The 24,111-nt window shown below is 57.7% G+C and overlaps 1 protein-coding gene and 1 long non-coding RNA gene across 6 annotated transcripts in view; one reads left to right on the forward strand and one right to left on the reverse strand.

The window, feature by feature from the left end:
• MBP (myelin basic protein) overlaps window positions 1–24,111 on the forward strand; it is an 83,714-nt gene that overhangs the window by 46,338 nt on the left and 13,265 nt on the right. For 3 of the 5 annotated variants that reach the window (XM_032470385.1, XM_032470384.1, XM_032470383.1), the window contains exons 4-5: window positions 9,202–9,638; window positions 16,187–16,264. In XM_032470385.1, the coding sequence (XP_032326276.1) occupies window positions 9,202–9,638; window positions 16,187–16,264 (515 nt within the window). The remainder of the gene's footprint in view (window positions 1–9,201; window positions 9,639–16,186; window positions 16,265–24,111) is intronic. The other 2 variants (XM_032470386.1, XM_032470387.1) reach the window with 1 other exon arrangement.
• LOC116660593 lies at window positions 18,242–21,430 on the reverse strand. Its single transcript, XR_004316164.1, has 2 exons — window positions 19,368–21,430; window positions 18,242–19,016 (listed from the first exon to the last, which is right to left on the reverse strand). It is a non-coding gene; the product is annotated as an uncharacterized LOC116660593 (long non-coding RNA).

The raw sequence follows: 24,111 nt of genomic DNA on the forward strand, positions 1-24,111 counted from the left end.
GATTGGGTCTAGGGAGTCGTGTGTGACACCTTCTGCTTCGTTGGCGTGGAGGCCAGCTGCCGGCGAATCCGTTGATTCCTGCTCAGTACAGAATGCAAAGGAAAAGCCCTGCTTGTCATAAAATGTCCTGCACTTGAGAAACATTACATGGAAAGCTGGCAGGTGCTCTGTGTTCCGAGTCCCCTGGATGGCTGTTCACAGACACTGCCCTCGCCCCCCAGTTTCTCATCTGTGGGTCGGGCATGGGGGCCACGGAACAGGCACTTCTGGCTCCCGGGTGTTGACCTCTCATGACACCCTCTCTCTCCCTCTGTCCCCAGTCCTAATGTTTATCCCCTAAAGCTCTCAGGGATCCGCACTGGGCCCCTGCCCCGTCCCCAGACCCCGCCCAGGAGGCCGACCTCCCTCGCCTGGGCTGCCCCGTGATGTCTCTGCTGTTCTCAGGTGCCCACTCTTCTCAGCAGAGCCAGAGGGACTTTCTGAAAATGTCAATTTGATTATGCTGCTTCTGAGTTTGAAGAGCCCCCCGTAGCACTGCACACTTTTGGAACAAAGAACAAACCCTTTTCGTGGCCTTCAGCAGCCAGCGAGCCCACGCTCGGCCTGCCACCCGCCGCCACCCCCAGCTCTGCCCAAAGCCCCAGCCCCTCCCGTCTGGCTAATTCCTTCTCACCCCACAGCCAGGGCCGTGCCCCGCCCGAGGCCCTCCCACTGATGAGATTGTCTCTGTCACCCTACTGCCATCAAGGTGCCGGCCAGGTCAGCCCTCACCTGCAGTCTGGGGGAAGTCCACCTCCAGGCGCACACAGGTTGCTGGCAGAATTCAGCCCTGAGTCGTTTCAGGGGTGCGGTCCCCGTTTCCTTGCTGGCTGTCAGCTGGGGTCACCCTCAGGTCCTAGAGGCCACTCTCTCGACCCTACCCATGGTCCTTCCTGTTCTTAAGCCGGCAGCGATGCTCCCCATCCTTCTCATGCTTGGGTGGCAATCTCCCTGACCAGCTCCTGTCACCAGCCGGAGCAAACTCTGTCTTCCAAAGGCTCCCGTGGTTGGTTCAACAGTCCCAGATAACCTCCTTTTGCCGTATGACATGACAATGTACAGGGGTGAGGGTTATGGGCGCCCATTCTTAGAATTCTACCTACAGAGGCATGAAATGAACGTTGGCTAGATGGATGGATGGGTGGGTGGATGGGTAGGTGGTGAGTGGGTAGATGGGGTGGATGAGTGATGGCTGGGTGAGCGGGTGGGTGCATAAATGGAGAGGTGGATGGGTGGGTGGGTGGGAAATGTATGGGAATTTACACAAGGAATTCCCAGACTAGTTTTATAACTATCATAATAATAGCAACAGTAATGACAAAAGCCCCCGCTGAGCACTTACTGGCGTCAGTGCTCAGAACATGCTGTCACGCGTCCCACAGGGGCTCGTCAGAACAATGACACGAGGAGGCACCTGAGGCGTAGAGGTTAAATCAGGTGCTCAAAGTCACATCATAGATGGTAGAACCAAGAATCAAAGTCCACTGGGTTTGACCCCAGCGGACTCCAGCCTTGCAGGCCAAATTCAGTTTAACTCTACTGTCATTTGCTTAGCACCAGGGTGTAAAATTGGCCTTGGGGGTGGGAGTACATTTTTCAGCTTATTTCCCCTCCCCTGAAAAGCAGTTCTTAGTGGCACCTGTGATGCCACTTTCTTGGGGGAATTCCGCACCCTCTCGGGCCTGCCCCCGGTCAGCACAGAGTCACCGGGAGAACCCCCAGAGGCGGCACAAGGAGCAGAGCCGCATGGGTCTCGGGCTCCTGGGAATCTCAGTGTCTGGATGCCGACTGTGTTTGGGAAGCTGGGCCCGTGGCCTGTCACGCTGGTTGTGTGATGGAGAAACCGGGCCCCTGAGGAGCAGGCTCCCCGTGGAGCCCCAGGGCTGCCTCTCCCGTGACCCCATCCCTGCTGTGGGAGGGGTCAAGGTGCGAGCTATTTCGAGCAAATAAAAACTATATGTTCTGGGTGCACAAAGGAGGCATTCGTGTGAGATGGGTGGGTTGATAGGATTCGTTGGTGGAGAAGTTTTAAAGAAATCTCCGCGGGTCGCCTGCGGGCGGCTGCATGCCTCTCATAGATGCAGAATTTCTGCCGTAGCAAATCCACGGGCCACAACCATGGGCCTCTTTGTTTCTTGGCCCTCTCTGGTGACCCCAGGAGCAGCGAGCCAGGGCCAAAAGTATTCCACAAACAAGAAGGGTCCTCTTAGCCCTGGCCCACACTGGCAAATTCCACAGTGCCACGGGCCCAGGAGCATGGCCAGCTCCTCTGCAGAGAGTGGCCTGGCTGCATCAGAGACACACAGGTGCCCCGCGCCCCTCTGGCTCAGATGGGGCATCCAGCCAAGTGCAGTGTGAGCTGGGAAGGATGGCTCCCTCTCGCCCTTCCGCCTGCCAGCCTGCACGCCTGGCCCCGTGCTTTAAACCTGAGGTTCTGCCTAAGGCACTGAGCTCACAGCCTGGTTTGTGGCTGTCAGTGTAAGGCAGCCCCCTTGCAGGATGGGGCCCCCTGTCTTCACTTGACAGACAGGAGCTCTGGTCCCCAGCCTGGCCGTCCCTAGTACAAGCTGCTCTTTGCAGCCAAAGCCTGGCTCTTCCGTCGAGGCCGCTTCAGGGAGGAGAGATGCCGGATCTGTGTTTGATCGGAGCCCAGCAGACCGCACACCGGGCAACCAGTGCAGCACCTCCAGCCCCGACCCAGATGGAGAGGGGTTGACGGTCCACAGACGGAACAGGTGTGTTGCTGTCTTGTGTGCGTTATCATGTGAGATGGGACAAGGCGTTCTCCTGTCGGATAACATACATCAGCACGCCCTATGTCAAGAAAGTAGAAATGGAAATTTCGCTCAGATAGTCAACGACCAATTTCATACCATCAACCGAAAATGAGACTCTGGCCAGGGCTCAGGTCGACCTGATGTACCAGTGTCTGCTCCTTTTTCTCCAGCTTCCCTGGCACCTCTGCTTGGAGGGGAACTGGAGCATATTCTGCAGAAGGAAGCGGAGGTTCTGAGTGGTGCCCGATGGGCTGGGAGGGGACAGTCAAGGCCGGCGGGGTTCCTTGTCTGGAGTTACTGCTTATCCGCAAAGCTTCCCCGGGTAAAAGTTCCACCACTGCAGACCCAAACCATCTTCCCACCAGAAGAGAACCACAACCTACGAAGACCACTCGAGGAAAGCTGTGCTGTGTATTTCAGTTTGGGGGCCGAGCTCCTGCATCGTTTTTTCTGGGCTTTTGGAAACAGCATCGCCTTCTCTTGGTTTTTCAGAAACAGGGTCCCTTCTGCAATGGGCTGGAGCATTGGATAACGTCTCCGTAGTTCGTACCACCGCCTCTGTACCCCTTACGGCTTCCTTGACTGTGACGGACGTGACTTCAGATTTCCTCTCCTCTTCTGATCCAGGTCGCCCTCCCTGAAAGGACTTGCCCTGGGTCCAGGCATCCTTACTTTGCCACATTGACTTGCCCCGGAGAGACAGGGCCTGAGACAGTGTCAGCTGTGGTCACCTGCGTTGTGCGGTGCCTTCTACGGTCTCAGTCATCTGTAAGATACTGCTTGATGCAAAAAGTATATGAGTTTAAAAAAAGTAAGTTAAAAATATAAGTTAAAAACCGTGAGTTGAAAAACAGCAAATCGAATACCAAATGACTAAAGCTTTCCTGCGTTTTGTGGCTTCCACAGTGACGGCGCCTTGCATCTGTTCTTCGCCGCTGCTTCAAGTTAGAAGGGCTCAATCTCAACAGCTGGGGAAGTAGCCATTTTGGTGCCTCTGGACGTATGGATGTGTTTTGGGTTAACAGCTCCTAAGGGGACCGTGAGCTGGGAAACCAGAGTGTGAGTCACTTCAGGAGACAGCTGCTCAGTGCGCCAGGACAGGGGGCTCACAGCTGCTCCGAGCTCTGTGTATTTAGAGGGACATTCCCGAGGGCCCCGGCGCCCGCGTCCCCATCCTGGTGCAAAGGTCCTCCCAGCCCAGGAGGAGACCGCCCTCTACAGAGCCTCCCAGGCCAGGTTGCTGCGGGCTTGTCTCTGAGCGGTTTCTGCCTCGGGCACCCAACGACACTGCAGCAGGGAAAGTGAAAAATAAAGGCTGGATGGCAGGGCCCCCGATGACCTGGGTGGACCTCCTGACCACTGCCTGGGCATCTGTGTCAACAGGGCAAACCCCAGCTTGTCCTCCGCACTCCAGGCCCTGTCAGAGAGGACCAGGATGTGGTTTGGGGTTGGCGTCTACGGGGCATCTCAGGAGATCGTCTCCATCAGGCCCTCCAGGAAGAAGTGTGGGGCACAGTGAACTGGGAACCCGTGGCTTTGAGTCAGGAGAAGTCCCTGTGATGGGGCAGACCTAGCTAATCAGATGATTTTTGACTTTGGCTTTAGCGTTTGTCTGGGGCGGTGATTAGATTTGTTGATTGCTTTAGCAGCGGTACCAGGGATTGAACCAGGGCCGCGTGCGTGCTAAGCACGACTCTACCCCTGAACTGCAGCGCCCTCCCCTCCTGCTGACTTTGGTTTTAGGGTTTGGTTTTTTTTTTTTTTTTTTTCCCTGTAATTTAATAAGAACTGAAAATCTTCCAAACAACTAAAATTGAAATCTGGGCTGTAAACCTAGTAAGATCTGCCACCAAAAATAGTTGTTTCATAAAGCCAAGGTTAAAACGTAGGTAAAAGCCCTCAAAATGAATAAACAAATTTTGTTATCTATCAAAATATCTGATGGATGTCCTGTGGGGGGAAGTGAGTGTGTAGGAAGTGTTATATGTGCAAAAGCCCCTCTGCGGTCGGTGCTGGAGGCGGGAGGCAGGAAGCAGAGTGGGAGCTGAGAGTTCGGGCTGAAGTCAGTGTCGTTCTTGGGGCCAGAACTTTCACAGGCCAGGGAGTCTGCTGGATTCTTGAGTGTCCCAGAATCAAAAGCTGTGGATCCTCTGGCCCAGAGACTGCAGCTGCCCACTCGCTCCACCCTGAGCAGCAGCGAGGGCCCAGCCCTGCCGGTGGCCTCCTGGGCAAGATGGGCCGTGGACACGCGAGGAGCCCCTGGTTCCAACAGGGCGGGCCTCCCAGGCAGGTCAGGTCAGGGTCAGGGTGGGACGCGGGGCAGGCCCAGCGGCCTTGTCAGGACGACAGAGGCCAAGGATAGGGAGAGGGGCGCGTGCGCTGGGACAGGGCCTGTCGGGCCTGTCAGGGCCCGAGGCAGGGGAGCCGCGGGCTGGAGATCATCACGGTCACGCCAGAGCGCTGTGCGGGGGGCACCCCGCACGCCATGAGACACAGGGGCTCAGCGGAGACCTTGCAGCAGACCCAGCTAAGGCGGCAAAAGGCAGCCGCGGTCAGCGGTGTGGCAGGCGGAGGCGATGCTGCGGACCCAGGGCGCCTGCCTGCTGGGATGCGGCAGGAGGGGAGCCCGCGACGCACGGGCCTCAGGGGTACCCGAGACTCTGGGTGGGAGCGTCCCTCAGGTGGTGACACCTGTGGTCTCTCTGGACAGTAGACGCTGCTCCACTAGCTCCGCCCTGTCCTGCCAGGTGTCTCTGTGGCCCAGAAACCCCTCTCCACTGTGTCTCAGAGACGGTCCGGGAAGCCGTGCCCTGACTTTCGCGTCACCATCCTCAAAAGTCCACTGCATTTCCTGCGCTCCCCAGTTTTCTGGGGTCATTTTAGTGGAGAGATGAGGTGGGCTTCTTAAAGAAGTTTTCTTGCAGTTTCCTACAGAATCTGAACACCGAGAGAGCGCCTCACACGTGCACGTTCTGGGAAAGCCGCATGCAGGCCTCTCCGGTCGTGCAGCAAGTGCTCCGCCCCGTGACTCGAGTCTGGATGAAAACTCCGCACCGGGCTTTAATTTGAGTAAAGCTGTTATTAATTGACAAATTCAAACTGCACTTGTCCTTCCCCAAAATGCTGCAGATCCACAGATTTTCACTTCTCCCGGTGCCCCTTGTGTGCCGGGAGAAGCTACTCTCGGGACACAAATGCCCTTCTGTGCCTCACAAACAGCCATATTCAGAGACACAAAGGCTCACTGTAGTGAAAACGTTAGTATTCAGATGCGCTCGGGTTTCATTAATGCATTGAATCACGTACAATGCAGCCATTGCCGACTCTCTGCATTTGTGTTAACTTATATCAGCCACGCAAGCTGAAGCCCAGCGACAAAATCAGGCTCCTTCTGTGGGCACCTGTAGATGCGCACCGCGGCCCTGCAGAAGCCCGCAGCTCCGTGCCGGCCACGGCAGCTTCCAGTCGCTGCTTCGTGCTGCTGCGAGGCAGGGAGGGGTTAGATGGGAGATAAACATTGGTGTTCTCTGTGGCTGAATTTATCCGTGGCCGTGGAAGACGTGCCATATTCTTAGTGGTGTGTTTCTGAGGCTGGTGGCATGGCTGGCATTAGGCACAGCTGAGAGCTGTGCGCACCCACCCCAGGAGCAGGAGCAAGACGGCAGCAGGATCCCGGGGTCTGGCTGCTGGCCTTGCTCTGGGACCCCAGCAAACGTTTTCGATATCCCTGGGGAGTAAGTTTCTCTGCTTTGAAAACGTGGGTCAGTCTACTGACTTCATGGTGAGTGTCATTCATGGGACAGCCTCTTGACCCCTGCGACTTTGCTGGCAGAGTGTGGAGTCATTTGGCTTTTGTAATTTATGTATCTCTGAAGTGTGTGTTGTGGATATAAAAGCTTCCAGGTATTTGTAACGAAAGGAAACCACGCCCCTTGCCATCATCCCCCAGGTTGGCCGAAGCTTCTTGCCACCGCAGGACACAACCTTGGCCCTGCACCCTCCCTCTCCCTTGGACCGTAGCCACTCCCACCTGTGCTCACCTGCACCCCTCACCTGCAGCCTAGCTCACCTGCACCCGGGCTCACCTGCAGGCTGGGCTGAAGCTTCGCCTCCCTTGACATCTGGCCCCACCCGCACCCCGTTCCTTGGCTGTCTCTGGGTGCTTTCCTAGAAGATGTCATCACTTCACCTCAACCCTGGAAGTCCTGCACCGCCTGGTGATCTGTCTCAAACAACCCCTTCCCCCCTGCCCCCACCCTCTCCCCTCCCCCTCCCCACCCTCCGCTGGCCAGCTCCCTCTCACCTCAGGCCTTGCACAGGACACCCCCAGCTCCAGGCCTCTCTGCTTCTCCCTCCGGGACCAGCCCAGCTCGTTCCTGAGGAGCCCTGCCCGGGGCATCCTGCTCCGCAGACGGCACATCTCATTCACCCAGACGTTCCTCAAGCAGCCTCCCTGAGGCCCCCTATTTGGCTCTTCCCTTAAGTGCCTTACCTGACACGGAGTTACACATCATGCCTGCTTCCCGGGGTCACCACAGAAAAGGGCCCAGAGCGGGTGGCTTGGGGCAGCAGGAGCGTCTTCCCTCACAGTCCGGAGGCCAAGTCTGCGGCCAGGTGTGGCAGGGCCATGCTCTCCCGAGGCTCTGGAGACGCTCTGTCCCAGGTGTCCTGTAGACACCTCAGGCCAGCGTCTGCTCCCGTGGTCGCATGCCCGCTTCTCAGTGTCTGTGTCTGCATCCCACCCCCCTCTCCTTAGAGGGACAGCAGTCATTGGGTCAGGGCCCCCTCTTCAGTGTAACCCCATCTTGACTTGATGACTCTGCAAAAGACCCTATTTCCAAATAAGTTCACATTCACAGGTCTTGGGGGTCCGGGTGTGGGCACACCATCAGAGGGGACACTCAGCTCACAGCATGCATTGTCATCTGTGTCTGTGCAACAGGGACCACATCTTGTTCATCTGGTGTGGTCCATGACACTTGCTAGCACTGAGTAAGGATGGAAGGGTGGATGGATGGATGGGTGGATAGACGGTGGCTGGGGATGGATAAGCGGGTAAGTGGATGGGTGAGTGGACAAGTGGATTGGGTGGGGTGCTGGGAGATGGAGGGGTGGTGGATGAGTTGATGGGTGGGAGGCTGGGGGGATGGAGGGCTGGGTGGATGGGTGGGGGGCTGGGGGGATGGAGGGCTGGGTGGATGAGTGGATGGGTGGGGGGCTGGGGGGATGGAGGGCTGGGGTGGATGAGTTGGATGGGTTGGGAGGCTGGGGTATGGGGGGCTGGGTGGATGAGTGGATGGGTGGGAGGCTGGGGGGGATGGAGGGCTGGGTGGATGATTGGATGGTGGGAGGCTGGGGCTGGGGATGATGGAGAGGCTGGGTGGATGTGGATGGTGGGTGGGGCTGGGGGATGGAGGGCTGGGTGGATGAGTGGAGGGGCTTGGGATGAGGTCTGGTAGTGATGGGAGGCTGATGAGGGCTGGTGATAGTGGTTGGGGGTGGTATGAGTGATGGTGGGGGCTGATGGTGATTAGGTGGGGGGCTGGGGGGATGGAGGGCTGGGTGATGTTGGTAAACATCAGTGAACAGGTTGTCGGGAGGTTCGATGGCTGGATGGTATTACAGGAAAGTGTGAGTAAACCACATTTTCTGTGGATAAACAATAAACTTTGGAAGGGAAACCAGCTAAACGACGTTCATTTACGCCCACCTCAGTCTTGAGAGAAAGGCTATTTCTGCGGGAAGCTGAGGGGCAGTGGTCTGCAACCTGAAACCTCCCATTCCCACATCAGCTCTCTGACTGTCACCACTTACAGAAGAGAAGCCAACTCAAAATGTCCTGAATAAGCAATTCTCTCTTGCAAAAGGCGTCTTGTGGAATCTGGAAACTAAAAAATTCTAAATGCCCCATTTCTGTAAGGCGTGAATTGCCAAAGATGTGGGAGGTTCCATTTTTAGCAAGGACACTAAAAATACCTTTTGTCGAATGCCTGCTCGCAACACGCTTAGCTTATGCACAGTGGCCGTTTAGACGGTAAACGTCCCATAAATGTGCCTGCAGTCCCGGCGTCTCCCCGCAGCGATGACAGTACCCAGGGGAGAGTGTGTGCCTTTGCTGGGTTGGCTCCGGCCAGTTTTTTGGGAAGGCCTGGTGCCAAACCTGGAGCACCTGAGGCCATTCCCAGGGCCTCTGAGACACAGGGCTGCAAGCAGGGTGCTCAGGCCAGGTCTGCCCGAGGCGGTCAGGGGCCGCCTGGAGCTTCAGGGCGCTCCGCGCATCCTGTGGATTTTGTAGGGGACGGCGGGTCCACCAGCCCGGGAAGAAAGCTGCATTGTCCGCACCCTGCTTTGCACGGCCGTATTCACATCTCACTGTTGTTTGCAGGCGAGGCAGATGCGGACCAGAACAATGGGACCCCCTCGCAGGACACAGCGGTGACAGACTCCAAGCGCACAGCGGACCCAAAGAATGCCTGGCCTGACGCCAACCCATCTGACCCCGGGGGCCGCCCCCACTTAATCCGCCTCTTTTCCCGAGATGCCCCGGGGAGGGAGGACAACACCTTCAAAGACAGGCCTTCAGAGTCAGACGAGCTTCAGACCATCCAAGAAGACAGTGCCGCTGCTCCGGAGGGCCTGGATGTGATGGCCACACAGAAGAGACCCTCCCAGAGGCACGGATCCAAGTACCTGGCCTCGGCGAGCACCATGGACCACGCCAGGCACGCCTTCCTCCCCAGGCACAGAGACACGGGCATCCTCGACTCCCTCGGCCGCTTCTTTGGCGCCGACAGGGGCGCGCCCAAGCGGGGCTCAGGCAAGGTGAGCTCTGAGGAGTAGAGAGAGGAGCCCGGAGTGCGTGCGGCCGCTGTGGTGTAGACGGAAAGGAAGGGGCCGCAGGCGAGCTCAGCCCTCAGAGGGGACGTGGGCCAGCCTCTGTGCTGTCGGGGGTCAGTGGTCCTCGCTGGAGATGCTATCAGGTCCGCAGCGGGGGGAGGGGGGGCCTGGGTCTCTGCTTCTCATATTTCCCCATAGCCCACGCTTCTGCCCCTGCTCCTGAGGGCTGCGGTCGGGACGTGGCTCTGGATTGGAGAGCGCTGTGAACCTCGTCTCTGGGGTGGGCGTGCCTGTGGGCGTTGCAGAAAAACCATCGCATTCTGGGGGCTTTTGTGTCTCATGCCTGGGGGCTTTGTGGCTGTTCTGCTGGCTCTGCCCACATTCTGGGGCTTCACTTTGACGTCAGCCAGTTTTTTGTTTTTGTTTTTGTTTTTTTGGACTCAGTGCTGCTAGCTTCATGTTGATTGAGGACTTTTGAACAAACTCGAAATTTAAATTCACCTTGAGTGGATATTCTTTTCTGCCTGAGTGAGTTGTGTGGGGGAATAGATGAACGTGTCTGTGAATCAAAACTGTATTATTTCGGTATTCCATTAGTTTGAGTATAGCATTTGTGAAGTCTCTTTAAGTGTTCTGCAGATAAAAATGTGTCACAAGAGAAAAATGCTCCTATTGTGGTCGGTTTGCGACGCTGGCTTCTGGGCTGGGTGGGGAGGAGGTCGTCTGTGGCTGGTGTCTCACTGCAGAGGTAATCCCTGAGGGGCATCGGATGGCAAACACATGGCATTCATGGCCCCCGACTTCTTAGGGTGTCATACAGGTGGGCCATTTTGGGAGGAGTGAGGTTTTGCTGCAAACTCGGTTTATCGGGTGTGCTCACCAAGCACCTGAGATGCAGCCAGGCTTCCGGCCGTGCCCTGTGCTTCAGCTGAAAGGCCTGAAAGGGAACGTCCGAGGCTCTGGAGCAGAGGCCCCCGGCATCCTAACGGAACGTGGTCAACATGGGGGCGCCGGGAGTGGAGGCGCTTCTCGAATTTGCTTTAGTCTCCGCCTTTAAGTCTTAAAGTGACTGACGATCTGAAACGGTTGGAGACAATCTCAGGTGTCGCTCCGCCTTTTGTATTAAGGCGTCAAGGTTCTGGGCCCGGCCAGCCTCTCTGGCACCTGCTCAGAGCTGAGACCTGTCACTTGACGCTTGGCAGGACCTCGCGTGAGTGGCGCTCGAGGTGCCTGACGTGCTGACAGAACTCATTCTCTGATGGGTTCCTCGGGTGTCCTGGACACGGGGCTGTCTCCCCTCACCCTGAAATGCGGGTCTAATGCTAATTTCAAGCACAGCTGTCAAAGCAAACCTCGCTGTTGTGCAAACACCTGGCACGCGTGCGACCCCTCCCGTCCCGAGACCTTACACTGCCCTGCTTCCCGCCAGGCGCAGGAAGAGCCCACCCAGCCCGCGCGGCAGGGCGCAGTAGCCGCGGCGTGCGCTACAGGGCAGCCCCGCCGCGGGGCGGCTGTGAGCGCGCGGCCGGCCCCTGTGCCCTCCTCTCAGACTGAGCCCCTGGTCTGCGTCCCTGTTTCCCTTCCTTTATGTAAATGTACGGGCTTCATTGCATTTAGTCTCGTCTTCGACATTCCCAAAGGAAAGACCCCAGTCTCCGAAGTGGGCCTCCACTTTGCAAAATCGTCTTGCTGGATCATCGAGGGTCCAGAGAAATCAAAACATTTCCGCAGGATTTTAAAAAACTAAAAACAACATTTAAAGACTTGTTTTTGCACTTTCGAAGTGTCCATTCTGTTCACGACTGGATGTTGAATAAAGATTTAAAACTGCACAGCCTTACCGTTTGATGCCACAGAACCCCATTCAAGTCCCGTGTGTCACAGACCAGCTGCTCATCACAGACACAGGCCAGGCTCACGGGCCTGCTGAGTCACTTTGCTGCAAATGCACCAGCGGGGGGGGGGGGGTTCCTGGCAGTGTTCGTTCAGGTCACCTCTTCCATTGTGGGTTCTTTGCTTTTAAACCCTGGAGGCGTGCGTGTAAACACGCTCCCCCCAGCGGCACAGCCACAGGGCTGCGAGGTCGGGGTGCTTATTAGTGTGGCTCATTGTTCGCTTTGCTGTCTTTGTAAGTCAGGAGAGCCCTTGTTTTCTCACAAGCTGGAAAGGTCCTTCGGATGAAAGTCTGAGAAAAGATGTGAATCCGAAGGCTTGATGATTGTAAAAGCCCATTTCCCCATTTTCTGCTCCTAAGATAACCATCTAAGGGGCACCGGACGCTCAGGGCACCCCAGCCTGGAGCGGCGGCCTGGCTCCGCTGGCCTGTGTCTGGGGGAGCAGTCACTCTGCTCAGCTGCACAGAGTAGGCCTTTAGGGTAGAGTCATGTGAGGCCGAATGGAGCCCAGGGACATGGGGCTGCTTGTTCCCCCCTCCCCTGGGGTTAGCGGCGCCCCCCAGTCCTCGGAATGCGCCAGCGCACCCGCCCTCCGTGTGGCCGGGAGTTGACATTCAGGGAGAGCCTTGAGGAGGCATAATGTTTTGAGAGCCAGAAATGACAAGTGAATTCATAGAGACGACGAGTCTTTGTCGCCAGAGAACGACGGGGTTGTTGCTTAAGAACCAGGTTTCCAAGGCCCCGGAATGTGCCGCCTGGTGAGGAATGGGTGGCGGTTGGCACGGAGATCACGCTGCCTTGGCTCGGGTTCAGGAGGAGGGGTCTCCCAAGCTGCCCTCGTCCCCCCTCCCACCCATCAGACCCCCCTGCCAGCTTGTCCCTGGACCGACACCGAATCCTCAGGCTGGACACCAAAACCGTGACACATTAGCTTGGAAAGTGACTCAGGTGGACACAGATGTGACACCCAGACAGGACGTGACCTGTTAGGAAAGGGGCAGGGTAGGCCTGCGTCTCCTCCCTCCGCACCAGCCTGCGTTCCTGGAGGTGTCGCGCAGCAAGTCTGCAGGCCGGTGGCAGCCCCTGCCTTTCTCCGTTTACTTTGTGGTCGAAGCTGCGTTTATCACCCGCCAGTCTCCGTGCCCCGTCCTCAGCGTGCAGTACGACTTCCTGTGGTTTTGGGTGTGTGGGATAGAAACTGTTTCTGCCCTTCAGTGCTCTGGGGTAGAATCAGGCTTGTGAACTAATCACCACGTTCTGTCTCCTTACTTTTTCCCATTGCATTTTAATTTCACTTAACACATTTTAGTTCTGTGGTAACTTACCTCCTCACTGTTAACACGATACCCGAATTCTGTAGCTGTGCTCTGTAACCCCCGGGGGAGGGTGACAACGGCAGATGGCCTGGAGGACACAGCACGCAGGGCCTGAGTAGGGCGCCCCGCCCCGAGTGGGTCCAGCCCCAAAGCCAGTGGAACGGCACTCACGCATCTTGGTTCAGCGTGTTTCCGCTCACAGAGGAGCAGTGATGCTCGCAGAACCAACGTGGGTCTCAGCGTGAGTGTCGGTGGCAAGGACCCGGCCGTGCAGCACATACATGTGCCACGGACTTGGCCAGAGGTCGTCCTGGAGAAACTCCAGAGGCTCTGGGCATGTTTATTTCTGCACCCATACACGTTCCTGCAGGAATTCCTTTGCAGCGTCATTACCCTGACGGATTATTGATCAGTGATTTCCCCGGCTCAGCTCCCAGCGCTTTGCCGTGTCCTCCTGCGGTCTCCACACCGTTTTTAAACAGGCGAGAGTTAAAATTGGGATGTGTCGTCCCCGCTTCGTGGGTGACTTTGCCGCGTTCTCTGTGCTGAGTGAAACATTTGTAAAGTACGTTGATGTATTTAATGGTGACTGCCTTCTGGCGATTATATCCCAATTTGATTTTGTGATGAACTTCTGCTTTTTATATATTTCTTCCTTTTGTGCATTTATTAAACATTCTAACAGCCTGAGGATGGTGTACTAATTGCATGTGAGTTTTTTTTAAGTTGCTTTTTTTTGGTGTCCCTCCCTTACTAAGCACAGTGTGTGACTGGCATTTCCCTGGCACAGCTGCCAACAGGTGAGTCTGGGGCCGGGGCACCCGCCACGGCTGCACACGCGGACGGTTCTCACGCATCTGCCTTTACACTCAGACGTTTCATTCTTTCTTCTCCATGAAGAGTGTGGCGCCCTGGCCTTCCTGGTATGGCTGTCCTCGTTCTGCCTGATGTTTCTAGTGTTCCTCTCAGAGCACAGCCCTGCACCTGTCGGGGGAAGTGACCGTTCTCTTGTGTGTCGGGGGCACAGGACTTCTCAGCAGCATTTATTGAGTGACTGTGCTCCCTGGGAGGGGACAACGAGGGGGCGAAGCAGCACTCCAGGATGAACCTAAAGGGAGAGGCAGACTGGCTCCTTCAAGGGTGCCAGGGAGGGTCTGCGGTCGAGGGCAAGCTTGGGGTTGTTGGTGAACTAGAAAAAGGAGCAGAGACGTGATTTCCTTCCATTCGTCTGGACCGCGCATCCTGCCAGCAGACCCTGGTTGTAACTGGCCTCCTTCTAAAGTCATTTCCACTTTATGTCATTTCTTTCCATCATCATTGATTTTCCTTTTGGTAAAAGGAACAGGCAATCCTTCAGGTGATGGAGAGCTTAGCCTGACATCTTAGGGGATATCTCAGCATTAGGGAAAAACACGCTCGCCAGACCTCACGTGGGAATCACTGAGGTATGGATTTAGCCTTCGGAACTGGAGAGGTATCTCCTCCCACTCTGGTTTCACAAGTTATCCTAGAATTTTTCCATTATGTACATCGCCACATTCCGAGATGCTCGGAAGTCATCTGACTTCGCTGGAAATTAGTAAAAAGCAGGGTGAGAGAGGAATTAAAATGAGCTCTTCTGTAAGCTGGACACATGGTTTCCGGGAGGGGCTCCTCCTGCCTCCCCCGAGCCCTGGCGGGGGCCTCCTCACGCCTCCTCCCCAGGTGCCCTCCCTCTCTGGTCCTGAGCACACCTGGACACGTGTGCTTGCCCACAGACACAGAGGGCTGGTCCCCCTCCTCCCACCGCTTCCCAAGGGGCAGGCTTCCAGGGAGGGGTCCAGAAAGCCAGTCAATCACTGGTGGTGGGGGGCGCCCTGTCTCAGAGCCGTGGGCTCCGTCCCCACCCCGGGCTGCACCGCCAGCGCCCAGGAAGCCAGGGTGGCAGTAGAGGGGGCTGAACACCCGCCCCCAGAGCTGCCTAAAAATGTCACCAAGAGATGCCTCTTCATTTAGAAAGGACGTTGTCTGAAATAGAGGACAAGTAACTAGAAAAGTCTTTTGACCCAGTGCAGCAGGGACTTGCCCAGGTGTGCCACCTCTGAGGGGCTTCACCCCCGGGGGGGGCAACCAGGCCTCATCAGGGCAGAGACTCCACAGCTTTATCCACTGAGACACACTTTTAAATACTCTGTAGTGTGTTCCCTTCACAGTAGCATTTCTAGAACGCCTTAATATTTTTCTGTGTCACAACTGCTGCTTAGTTCTATGTATAACTAGCCGTTCACCTATTTTTTAAAAATCCACTTCATCTGTAGCCAGTCGAAGGCGTCTCTTGAAACCTGTGACACTGACTTCATCTCTTGACCCTGTAAGGCTGCTTCTCTCTCTCTCTCTCCATCTTTCTTCTTGGTATCCGCTGTGGACAGTCGAGAGGACCTCCCTGCAGGCCACTTACCTTGGTCCTGCGATAATATTCACCCCCCGCATCGCTCAGACTTGGCTGGCACAGCAGGTGCTGTCTCACAGCCGATGGGGCAGGGAAAACGCAGTCAGTTAGGGCCACTCTTTAGGAAGCTGTGTAACAACAGAGCGCAGGTTAACGCAGATGTCACGTGAAGGAGTATAAACTCCTATTAATACTTGCTCCTGAATGCCACCAAGCACGAGGAAGACCGTCCAGGAGGACGTGGAGCCCCAGGGGTCTGCTGGAGTGACTTCTGAGCCCTGCGTTGCTCTTAAATGAGTTCATTTTACCCTGAAGTACACGGAGGGCCCACAGTGACACCCCGCAGACGACCCCCCACCCCAGAGCAGGAATGATTTCCATTTGTTAAGTCCAGGGCAGATGCGAACGCACTTGCTCTAAAAGGAAAAAATAACTCCACAAATAAAACAGTGTAAAAGTTACTCCAGACAGGCTTCAGAAAGCCTTTGCACCCGTCAGGTGGCCTGGCAGAGGCCTGCTGGACTTGCCGTCTTGGAAATCTTCCATGACTGGTGCCAGCTACGTTTTTAAGAAACTTTGGTCACATAATTAGCAACAGAATAGACTCTAAAGGGATCGTTTCTGAAACCTTCCTTCTTGCTCCTTTTTTCCTGCCATCCTTCCTTCCCAGCATCCCTGGGGGTTGTCCCCTGCCGCCTTCCCCGGGTCCCCCGATTCTGCAGGCTCTCGCGGGTCCATCTTCCATCGTGGTCACACACCCTCATTCCCCACTCACCGTCCGCACCTGCCGGGGTCTGGCCAGCAGGTCACGGGCACACCTGCAGGAGGCCCAGGGGCTCCACCCACGGCACCCACGTGGACTCAACTGGCCACTCTGTCCCCCCTGCCCGGCAGGTCCCGTGGCTCACGCAGAGCAGGAGCCCGCCGTCCGCTCCTGCCCGCCGGCCGCCCGGGCTGTGCAACATGTACCAGGTAAGGTGAGCGTCCCCCGCCCATGCGTGGTGGCAACTTGCGGCCGCGGAGGAAGACATCCTCTCTTGATTCAGGGTGGGTCCTACGAGGACGAGCCCTGGGAGTGAGCCTTGACCCGCTGCCCCATCTCCTGGGAAAGCCAGCACCGGGCAGACACGGAGCGCTCAGCAAGTCCAAGAGGAGCTGGCTCTCGGGCCGCGTCCCCCAAGTGCCCTGGGGTGGAGGGCGAGCCCTGGGACCTGCCCCCCTCCCACTGGTCTTCCAAGCCCATAGGGACTGTGGGGTGATCGCGTGGACAGCAGGGGCAAAACACCCCTAGGAGAAGCATGGGATCAAGCCTGGGTCAGACTCTGGTCATGCAGGGCAGGGGGCACAGCCCCATGGGGACTCCGAGGTCTGGGCGCCTGCTGTCCCAGCACAGCCGGCCTGTGCCCCACCTGCCTTCTTAACCTGAGAACAAGGTTGAAAGCACGTGCTGTAACACGAAACAGGAGGGCGGCTTCTGGCCCTTGATGCAGCCCCAGGGCTGAGCAGTGGGGCCCACGGAATCCTGATGGTGGATCATTCCTCTTTAAAGGCATCAGAGGAGGGGCTGGGAGAAGGGATGAAGACAGGCCAGAGAGGCGTCCACAGACCTCTGGAGGGGAGGGGCAGCTGTCACCACCCCCACGTGATGGTATGACTGCAGGGGCTGCAGGATGCCCAACCCCAGCTGATCCAGGGGGCGAGCAGCTCTACGAAGGCCAGGGGGCTCGCCGGGCTCCCAGGCAGGGCGGCAGGAGGCCGGCGCTCAGGACCCTGCGCCATCATCACCCCGGACACAGCAGTGACGGGGCTGCTGGCTGCATGGGAGGGGCTTGTCCGTCAGGCCACCGGGCAGCGGGGATGAGTCCGCACCTGGATGGCTGCAGGGGGTTGGGGGGCCGCCGCCCCCACTAGTTGTGCTTCTGCTGTTCCTCATGCTCACTGCGCAGGGGGCTCTTTTCCTGTGGCTTCCCCTTAAAGCACGCACCCCACCCCGAGGAAGGCGCTGAGGGCCCGCCCCCTGGGGGCCCATAATCTCTGGGGCCCTTGGGCTTCGGCTTGATTTGGACTTGGCCATGAGGAAGCCGAGCCGGATGGCCCTCCTGGGAAGGCCCAGGGTTCCCAGGCTCACTGTCACCCTGTAACACGGTGGGGGACAGGGTCCGGGGAGGGCAGATGTCCCCAAAAAGAGACCCACATGTTCCCTTCACCCTGAAGCCACCCAGAGCCCCCTTCTCTCCTCCACCATCAGAAAGCAGAGCGGCTCCACCCAGAGGCCCCACTTCACCACCAGTCCCGGGCGCAGAGCAGGAGGGCGGGGGCTAGGACTTCGGTGTTGAGTGGATGTTTAGACTGCTCGACAGAATGCTGACTTCTCTTTGCGGGGAAAAGCTGCAGCCCTGGCCCCCATGTCTTCACCCTGGACAGACCACTGCGCCTCCACTTACAAACCCGGCCAAAGACATATGGGAGCTCCCATAGCAGCGCCACGTGGCTCCCGCTCTGGGCTGCGGACGCAGCGTGAGGGGCGGGGCGCCTGCGGGCCTTCAGTCACAGGCCTTCGCCTTTGTCATCTGTCCTCTCACGGTCCCCCCGGTCCTCACGGGGTCCAGGTGGGCTTGAGGGAACACACTGGAAGAGCCCGGAAGGTGTGGACGGACTAGGCGGCCATGTGCGTGTCTGGGGGCGGGGCTCACACGTGGATTCAGGGACAGGAAGACGAGGTGGAGCAGGGGTTGACACAAAGCCCCCCCGTCACGGCCGTGTCCTCTCAGCAGCCCCCGCAGGTCCCGGCTGTGCGTGCAGGTTCCAGGGGGGCATCTCGGCACCAGCTTCCCTCCCGCAGGTGGAGCCTCGCAGCTCTCACGCCCCCCCACCTGCTCCCCCACCGAGTAAACACTAGGCCACTGTCCGCTCTCTGGGAGAGGGCTGGCAGCTATTTTCAGCGTCCTCCTCCAGCATGTTGGCATCTTTATTAGTTCAAGAAACCATTTTGGTTTTTTTTTTTCTTTATCGGAGGGAGGAGTTAATGGCACCAGCCATGGGTAAAGGACTGAAGGATCAGGCCACCCTAAATGGCTTTAAAATCCACTTGTCCTGAGATCCCACGACCAAGGCCTTTGAAATAGGTTCTCGGAGGAGCCGGAGACGCTGGGTGAAGCCACGGCTGAGCACCGCCTCGAGGGGGCCCCGGGCCAGGAACCAAAACCCCCCCTTCCCCTGAGCTCCAGGAGCTCACAGCGGACGCACGACGTCAGGCGGACGCGCGGGGCCCACGCATCCCAGCACTCCCCTCCTTCCCTCTGTCCATGTATCTCTGTGTACAAACCCCCAGAAAGGGAGAGAAGGCCCAGCGGCCACGAGTCCATGTACTACACTGGGGAGCAGCCGACTTCTTCAGGAACTGGCCGCCCCGCCCCCACCCCACTGGGGACTCGAATCCAGGGGATTTCAGCCTTGTCTCAGTCTGATGTGGGGGCTGACACTCCCGGGGCTATAACGTGCCTGTGGGAAGGGAGGGGAGCCCCAGGACACGAACTTGTACCTGAGGCCCCCGAAGCAAGCTGGGAAAGCATGATTCCGAGGTGGAGACGAGGAGGAGAACACACAGCGGGGACGTCGGCGCCGGGTGAAGGCAGCAGAGCCTCTTCCTTCCGCTCCCTCATCGGGCCACCCCGGCCCCGCGTGGCTGGGCCTCCCAGAGCGCATAACGCAGAGCGCCTGGTGCCTGTGGGTGGAAGGCGCTGGAAGGGCGCCCTGAGCGGGCAGCAGGGAACAAATGCCTGGCCCCGCACCCCCAGTCCCCCCTGTGCCAGCTTGTCCGGGCCCTGGAGATGCCGGAGAGCAGGGGACAGCCGCACGCAGCTCCTGCCCCTCGGCTGCTCTGACTGGTTCCCCTTGAAGTCCCTCTGCCTCCGTCCCGCGGCCCCTGGGAGCTGGTCCTCGCCAGCCTGGAGAGGACACTGTCCCTGTCCAGCCACCCGGTCGTGGGGTGCACCCAGAGTCGCCTGCCTGGCTCTGAACCCACAGCCAACCATCCCCAGGGCACTCGGGGGTGAAGGAGTTAGACTCTCGGTACCTGGAGAAGTGCAGAGTGAGAATCGGCGCTGGGTTGCAGGTCTGATTCCTGGGCTCAGCCTCGTATGTCTGCTCTGAGCTGCCTTTTCTGGCCTGGAAAGTGGCAACCGTATCAAAAATGACTGTCCTGCCGCTGGGGGCCTGTGCTGATGCAGAGAAAGAGAACCCCCACTCCTCGTGCTGGGAAAGACCGGCGTCAGCCTGCCTCCCGCAGGGGCCGGAGCCACTGAGCACAGCCCCTGCGAGGCCGCGTCCCCACCCCACCAGCTCTGGCCCTCGGCCTTTGGGTTTCTGCTCTCAGACCTCGGTTTCCTCACCAAAAGATACAGGCGTCAAGCGACAATGGAGGACATTTCTTTGAAGACGAAGGCGCCAGCAGCCCTTTCCTCAAGCCTCCAGGGACTTCCTCAGCTGAGTGACAGTGCACCTCTCTCCCTTGAGTGCCCAGGGCGACATCACGTGCCTCAGGCTTGTGGGGTCTTGTTCTGCTCAGAGAAAACACAGCCTCGGTCCCTGGGCATCCCTCCCACAGGAAGGCCACCCCGAGACTCCCCTCCTACTCAGTCTTCCAGTTTTCTGAATTGGATTTCTTCATAATTTCCAAGTGTGTGGCTCTGACCAGAGCTGGGTGGTCTGGATGGGCCTGGAGGTCTGGCCGTGGGGACCCAGAGCAGATCAAATTCCTCGGGGACCGTGCTGACGCGGGTGGGCAGGCCGGCTGGCTGTCCTTGGACCTCATGTCTCCCAGAGCGGGGCCGGTGGTCTAGTCCGCCCCCCGCCTCAGGGGCTGCCCCCCCAGCGCAGCCGCACCCAGCCGTAGCCTTCACTTGCTGGAAGGCCTGTTGCAACTTGGCTTTTCCTTCCAGAATAAGTCTTCCAGACTCTGCGGCCTGTAAACTGCTGGCTGTCATCTTGTGCGAGGGAACAGGTTGAATTCCAAGCCAAGAAAAGGCATCCTGAGTGACTGGTTTCTGCCTCTACTGAGATGTTACCTTGATATTTATGCTGGAAAGCCTTCTACATGCTGTACACACACAGAGGCCTTTAATGGGTGCCTGGGAGCAAAGGGAAAAGGTCGGAGCGGTTACAGCCATCATCCATCCCTGCCTCCCACCATCTTGGAAGGAGACCCAAGGAAGCCCCCCAGATTCCACATTCAAGAACTTCGCTCTCAGCACCAGCTCTGCTGCCCTGAGGGGGTGAACAGCGGGGAGCCTTCCCTGCAGGGGAGGAGGAGCCCGTTCCTCCGGCCGCAAGCTCCCCAGGCTTCCCAGACGAGATGGAAGGGCCGTCCCATGCATCAAGCAACGCTCCTGGCAGGGAGGCCCCGGGCAGCTGCGCATCAGACCGGACAAGATGGGACCCACCTGACAGCAGCGTCCCACTCCAGCCGGGGCCCCATCCACCTCCACGGCCTCCTCCTCCATCACATCCACTCACTGGGCCGAGAGCTGGAAACTGGCCGCGGAGGTGCCCGCCTAAGGTTAAACCTCCATCAGAAAATGCAGAAAATGCTCCGTCCCCGCAGCGTCCGCTGAGCCAGCAGAGCGCGCTGACTGTGATGCCGACTTGCGGTGCTTCTGTGCCTGGGGTGACCTCACTCCCGTGGCTCATGGAGTCTTGCTCTGTCACCACCCAGAGGCCCGTGACTCCAGCCCTTGGGCGGCGTCCCCGGAGGCAAAACCCTTGGTCCCGAGGAGGCCGGGGGCTTCTGTTCCCTCATTTCAGAGAGAAAGAAGCCATTGCACCCCTGCCCCCGGCGTTCAGCTTCACATTCCGCCAGGAGCACGGAGTCTCCAGCTTGGAAACCAAACCGGTCCCTCTAGTCACAGCTGAGCGACCGCCCCACCGAGCGGAGCTTCAGGGACACACGGGCCGCCCTCACCAGCCGGCCCTACGCCCCGCCAGCCACCTCGGTCCCAGCGTCTGAGAAGAAATGTGTCATCAGAATGGTCGCCGGGTCACCGAAATTTTCCGTCTGCCCCTGAGTCTGCCCAGTGACCGAGCTGCCTGCGGCCAACACCGTGAAGGACAAGCCCATGGTCTCAAACACACCGAGTTAGGGATTCGGGAACAAACACACTCGAACTCACCAAGGGCCGAACCACAGGGCGACCCACGAGGTCATTCAGACAGAAGGGAGTTCTGTCCGGAACGCAAAGCCTAAGCGCCTCACCCTCGCGGGGGAAACCTGACTCTGTCCCGGGCACGCTGGGCGCCGTCTGAGCGGGAGCGGAGCAACTGCCGCCTCTGAAAACAAATCGACGAGTGTGGCTGAGAGGCTGGGGGGGGGGGGGGCTTAGGGCCCAGCGACCTGCGGGACAGGCCAAAGCGCCGCGGGCCGGGGAGCACGGAGGGAACAGGCCACGCCACAGCACTGTCCCAGAAAGGGAGCAACATCAGCACGCGTGCGGCTTCCGTGCAGATGGGCCGCGTCTTCTGCAAGCTTGTGCCCTTGGTACCACGCGCTCTGGTCTCTCATAGTTATTTCACAGGCCCCCCAGCTCAGCATCTGGCCCATTGCCCTGGGGGGACTTGAAACTGCTCCTTCCTTCCTTCCAAAGGGCTACAAAGAGGTGGCCGGGTGGACAGACCCTGTCACCTCTCACCAGCGACACGGTGGGAAGTCAGCAAGGCCAGCGAGCATGGAGGAGAGCCATTCAGTGGAGCTGCTCAACAGAAGCCACTGAGCCTGCTGCCCCGTGAGGGCTGCCTGAGGACGGGACACCACTTCAGCAGGCTCCTGAAAGGTGTCAAGGGTTAGCATAAGCCACAGAAGCGAAGCCAGAGAAAGTGGGCGGAAGTGCGTCTGCCTCACGGTGAGCTACATTGCACGCCTCTCAAAGAGCGAAGAAAAGAATCCGGGAGAAGCATTATTTGGCTTTGTCACCACTGTCACAAGTAAAGAAATCACTTTGTGACCCCAGGTCTTGCTCTATTGTCCTTCCTTGTCATGGGCAGTTGGGAAAAACAGCGACACTGTGATTGCGGTTCCAAACAGGTTAACAAGACGAACCGCTCAGCTGCCTGGATCTGAGTTTCTTGAGTCCCGCGGAATCAAAAGTTCCTCTATGGGGTGGGGGAAGTGAAATGCAAATCCCTTTCCTCCCTGTCTCTGGACCCTCAGGGAGACCACCTCGTGAAGGCACGTGTCCTCAGTGGCTCTTTGTGGGTGCGCGCACGGTTCTGCCTCTTCGGCCCGTAGCATGACAGGACAAGCGGCAAAGCCGTGCATTTGGGGGCAGTTGGTGGGTGGGGTGCTTCCAATCAACCAGACAAAGCAGAAGGCGGCAGACAGTTCAGTTCTGCTCGCTTGGGTTGAGGCATTACTTTTCCACTGAATGCGGGAGCTGACCGGCCCCCAGGTTTCATCCTTTAAAAAACAGCAAACCTGAAAAATCTCATCTCTCTAACTAGACTTGCGACTGCTGCATCCAACCCCCAGCGTTTGCTAGGAGACCAGGGCTCATTCTGCAGCAAAGAGTGGCGACCACACTCCCCAGTTCTCCGGCTGGTATCCGCCGTCTCTAACCGACGCCACCATGACGCTTTCTTTTTCTTCTCTCCGAGCACATTTTTACTTCCAGCTCATCCCACCTTCACCGGGTGTTAAGTCTACCTACAAACTTTGAAAGAAATGAACACGACTTTGTGGAAGTCCATCCTTCTCTGTTACCTCCCTTTGCTCACGTGGCTGCCCCGTGCTTTCTCACCTGCTGGGACCTGTGGGTTGGGAGCATCTCCTCCCATCCGCATGGGCTCCGTGGGGATCTCACCTGGCGGGGCTGCCGAACGCTGGGAGCCGGACTGGAAGGGAGCAGACCCGGCAAGCTCTTCCCTCAACCTCTCTGAGAACACCATCCACAGCCGGAGGATGAGGGGTGGCCGTGAGCAGCACTTTTGGTCCAAGACCCACAAGGGTGAAAACACTGATGTGTCCACCCCAGGGTTTAAAGGCAGGTGGCATCGCTGTCTTTGCTCCTTTTTCACACTAGATTCTTCTGGGGACATAAGGAGAACCATGCATTCCTAGAACTTGTGTGACTGACTTGACTCAGAAAGTGCCTGGAAGGAACTTGTCACTGCTCTGACCCACCAGATGACGGGACCCATCCGAGACAGATCCACAGAGAGGCCACTGTGGGCCAAGCTCTGCCCTGGCATCAGTGCCCATCGCTAAGCCGGACAGCTGCCCGGGGCCTCGGCAGATTTCCCGTCAGGAGTTAGGTGTCCGCTGAAGTCTGATGGCTGTTCAGGAACCATCTGCATCTGTAGATATGTTGCAGAAGAATGGGTTCCAGCTCGCGTTACAGCTCAGTTGTGACAGCAACCTAGATCCCGGAGAAAGACCAAGCAGCACACAGACAGTTGGAGAACTCAAGTTTACTACGCCAGCAGGCCCAGAGAACGTTAACACTTCAAGGTGTGGACCCTCTCTGTAGGTTTACACAGGCCTTTTATAGGCTGCCAGTTTACACTTTGCAACATCGTATGTAAATAAGGTAACAGAAGTTGACCAACGAGGAACAAGCTTTGTAGAAATAGACTAATCAGGAGTGAGCTCCATGCAAATGAAGTACTACAAATGGACCAATCAGAAGTTAGGGAGCTGGACCAATCAGAAGTGAGATTAATAACCAGTCAGGAGTGAAGGAAATAACCAATCAGAAGTGAGCTCAGGGAACCAATAGAATCCTAGGTGTAAGTTAGCCGCTTTAGAGACAAAAAGTGAGATAGAGCCTCTG

Source organism: Camelus ferus, chromosome 30, assembly GCF_009834535.1.
Source record: "Camelus ferus isolate YT-003-E chromosome 30, BCGSAC_Cfer_1.0, whole genome shotgun sequence".
Taxonomy (NCBI): Eukaryota; Metazoa; Chordata; class Mammalia; order Artiodactyla; family Camelidae; genus Camelus; species Camelus ferus.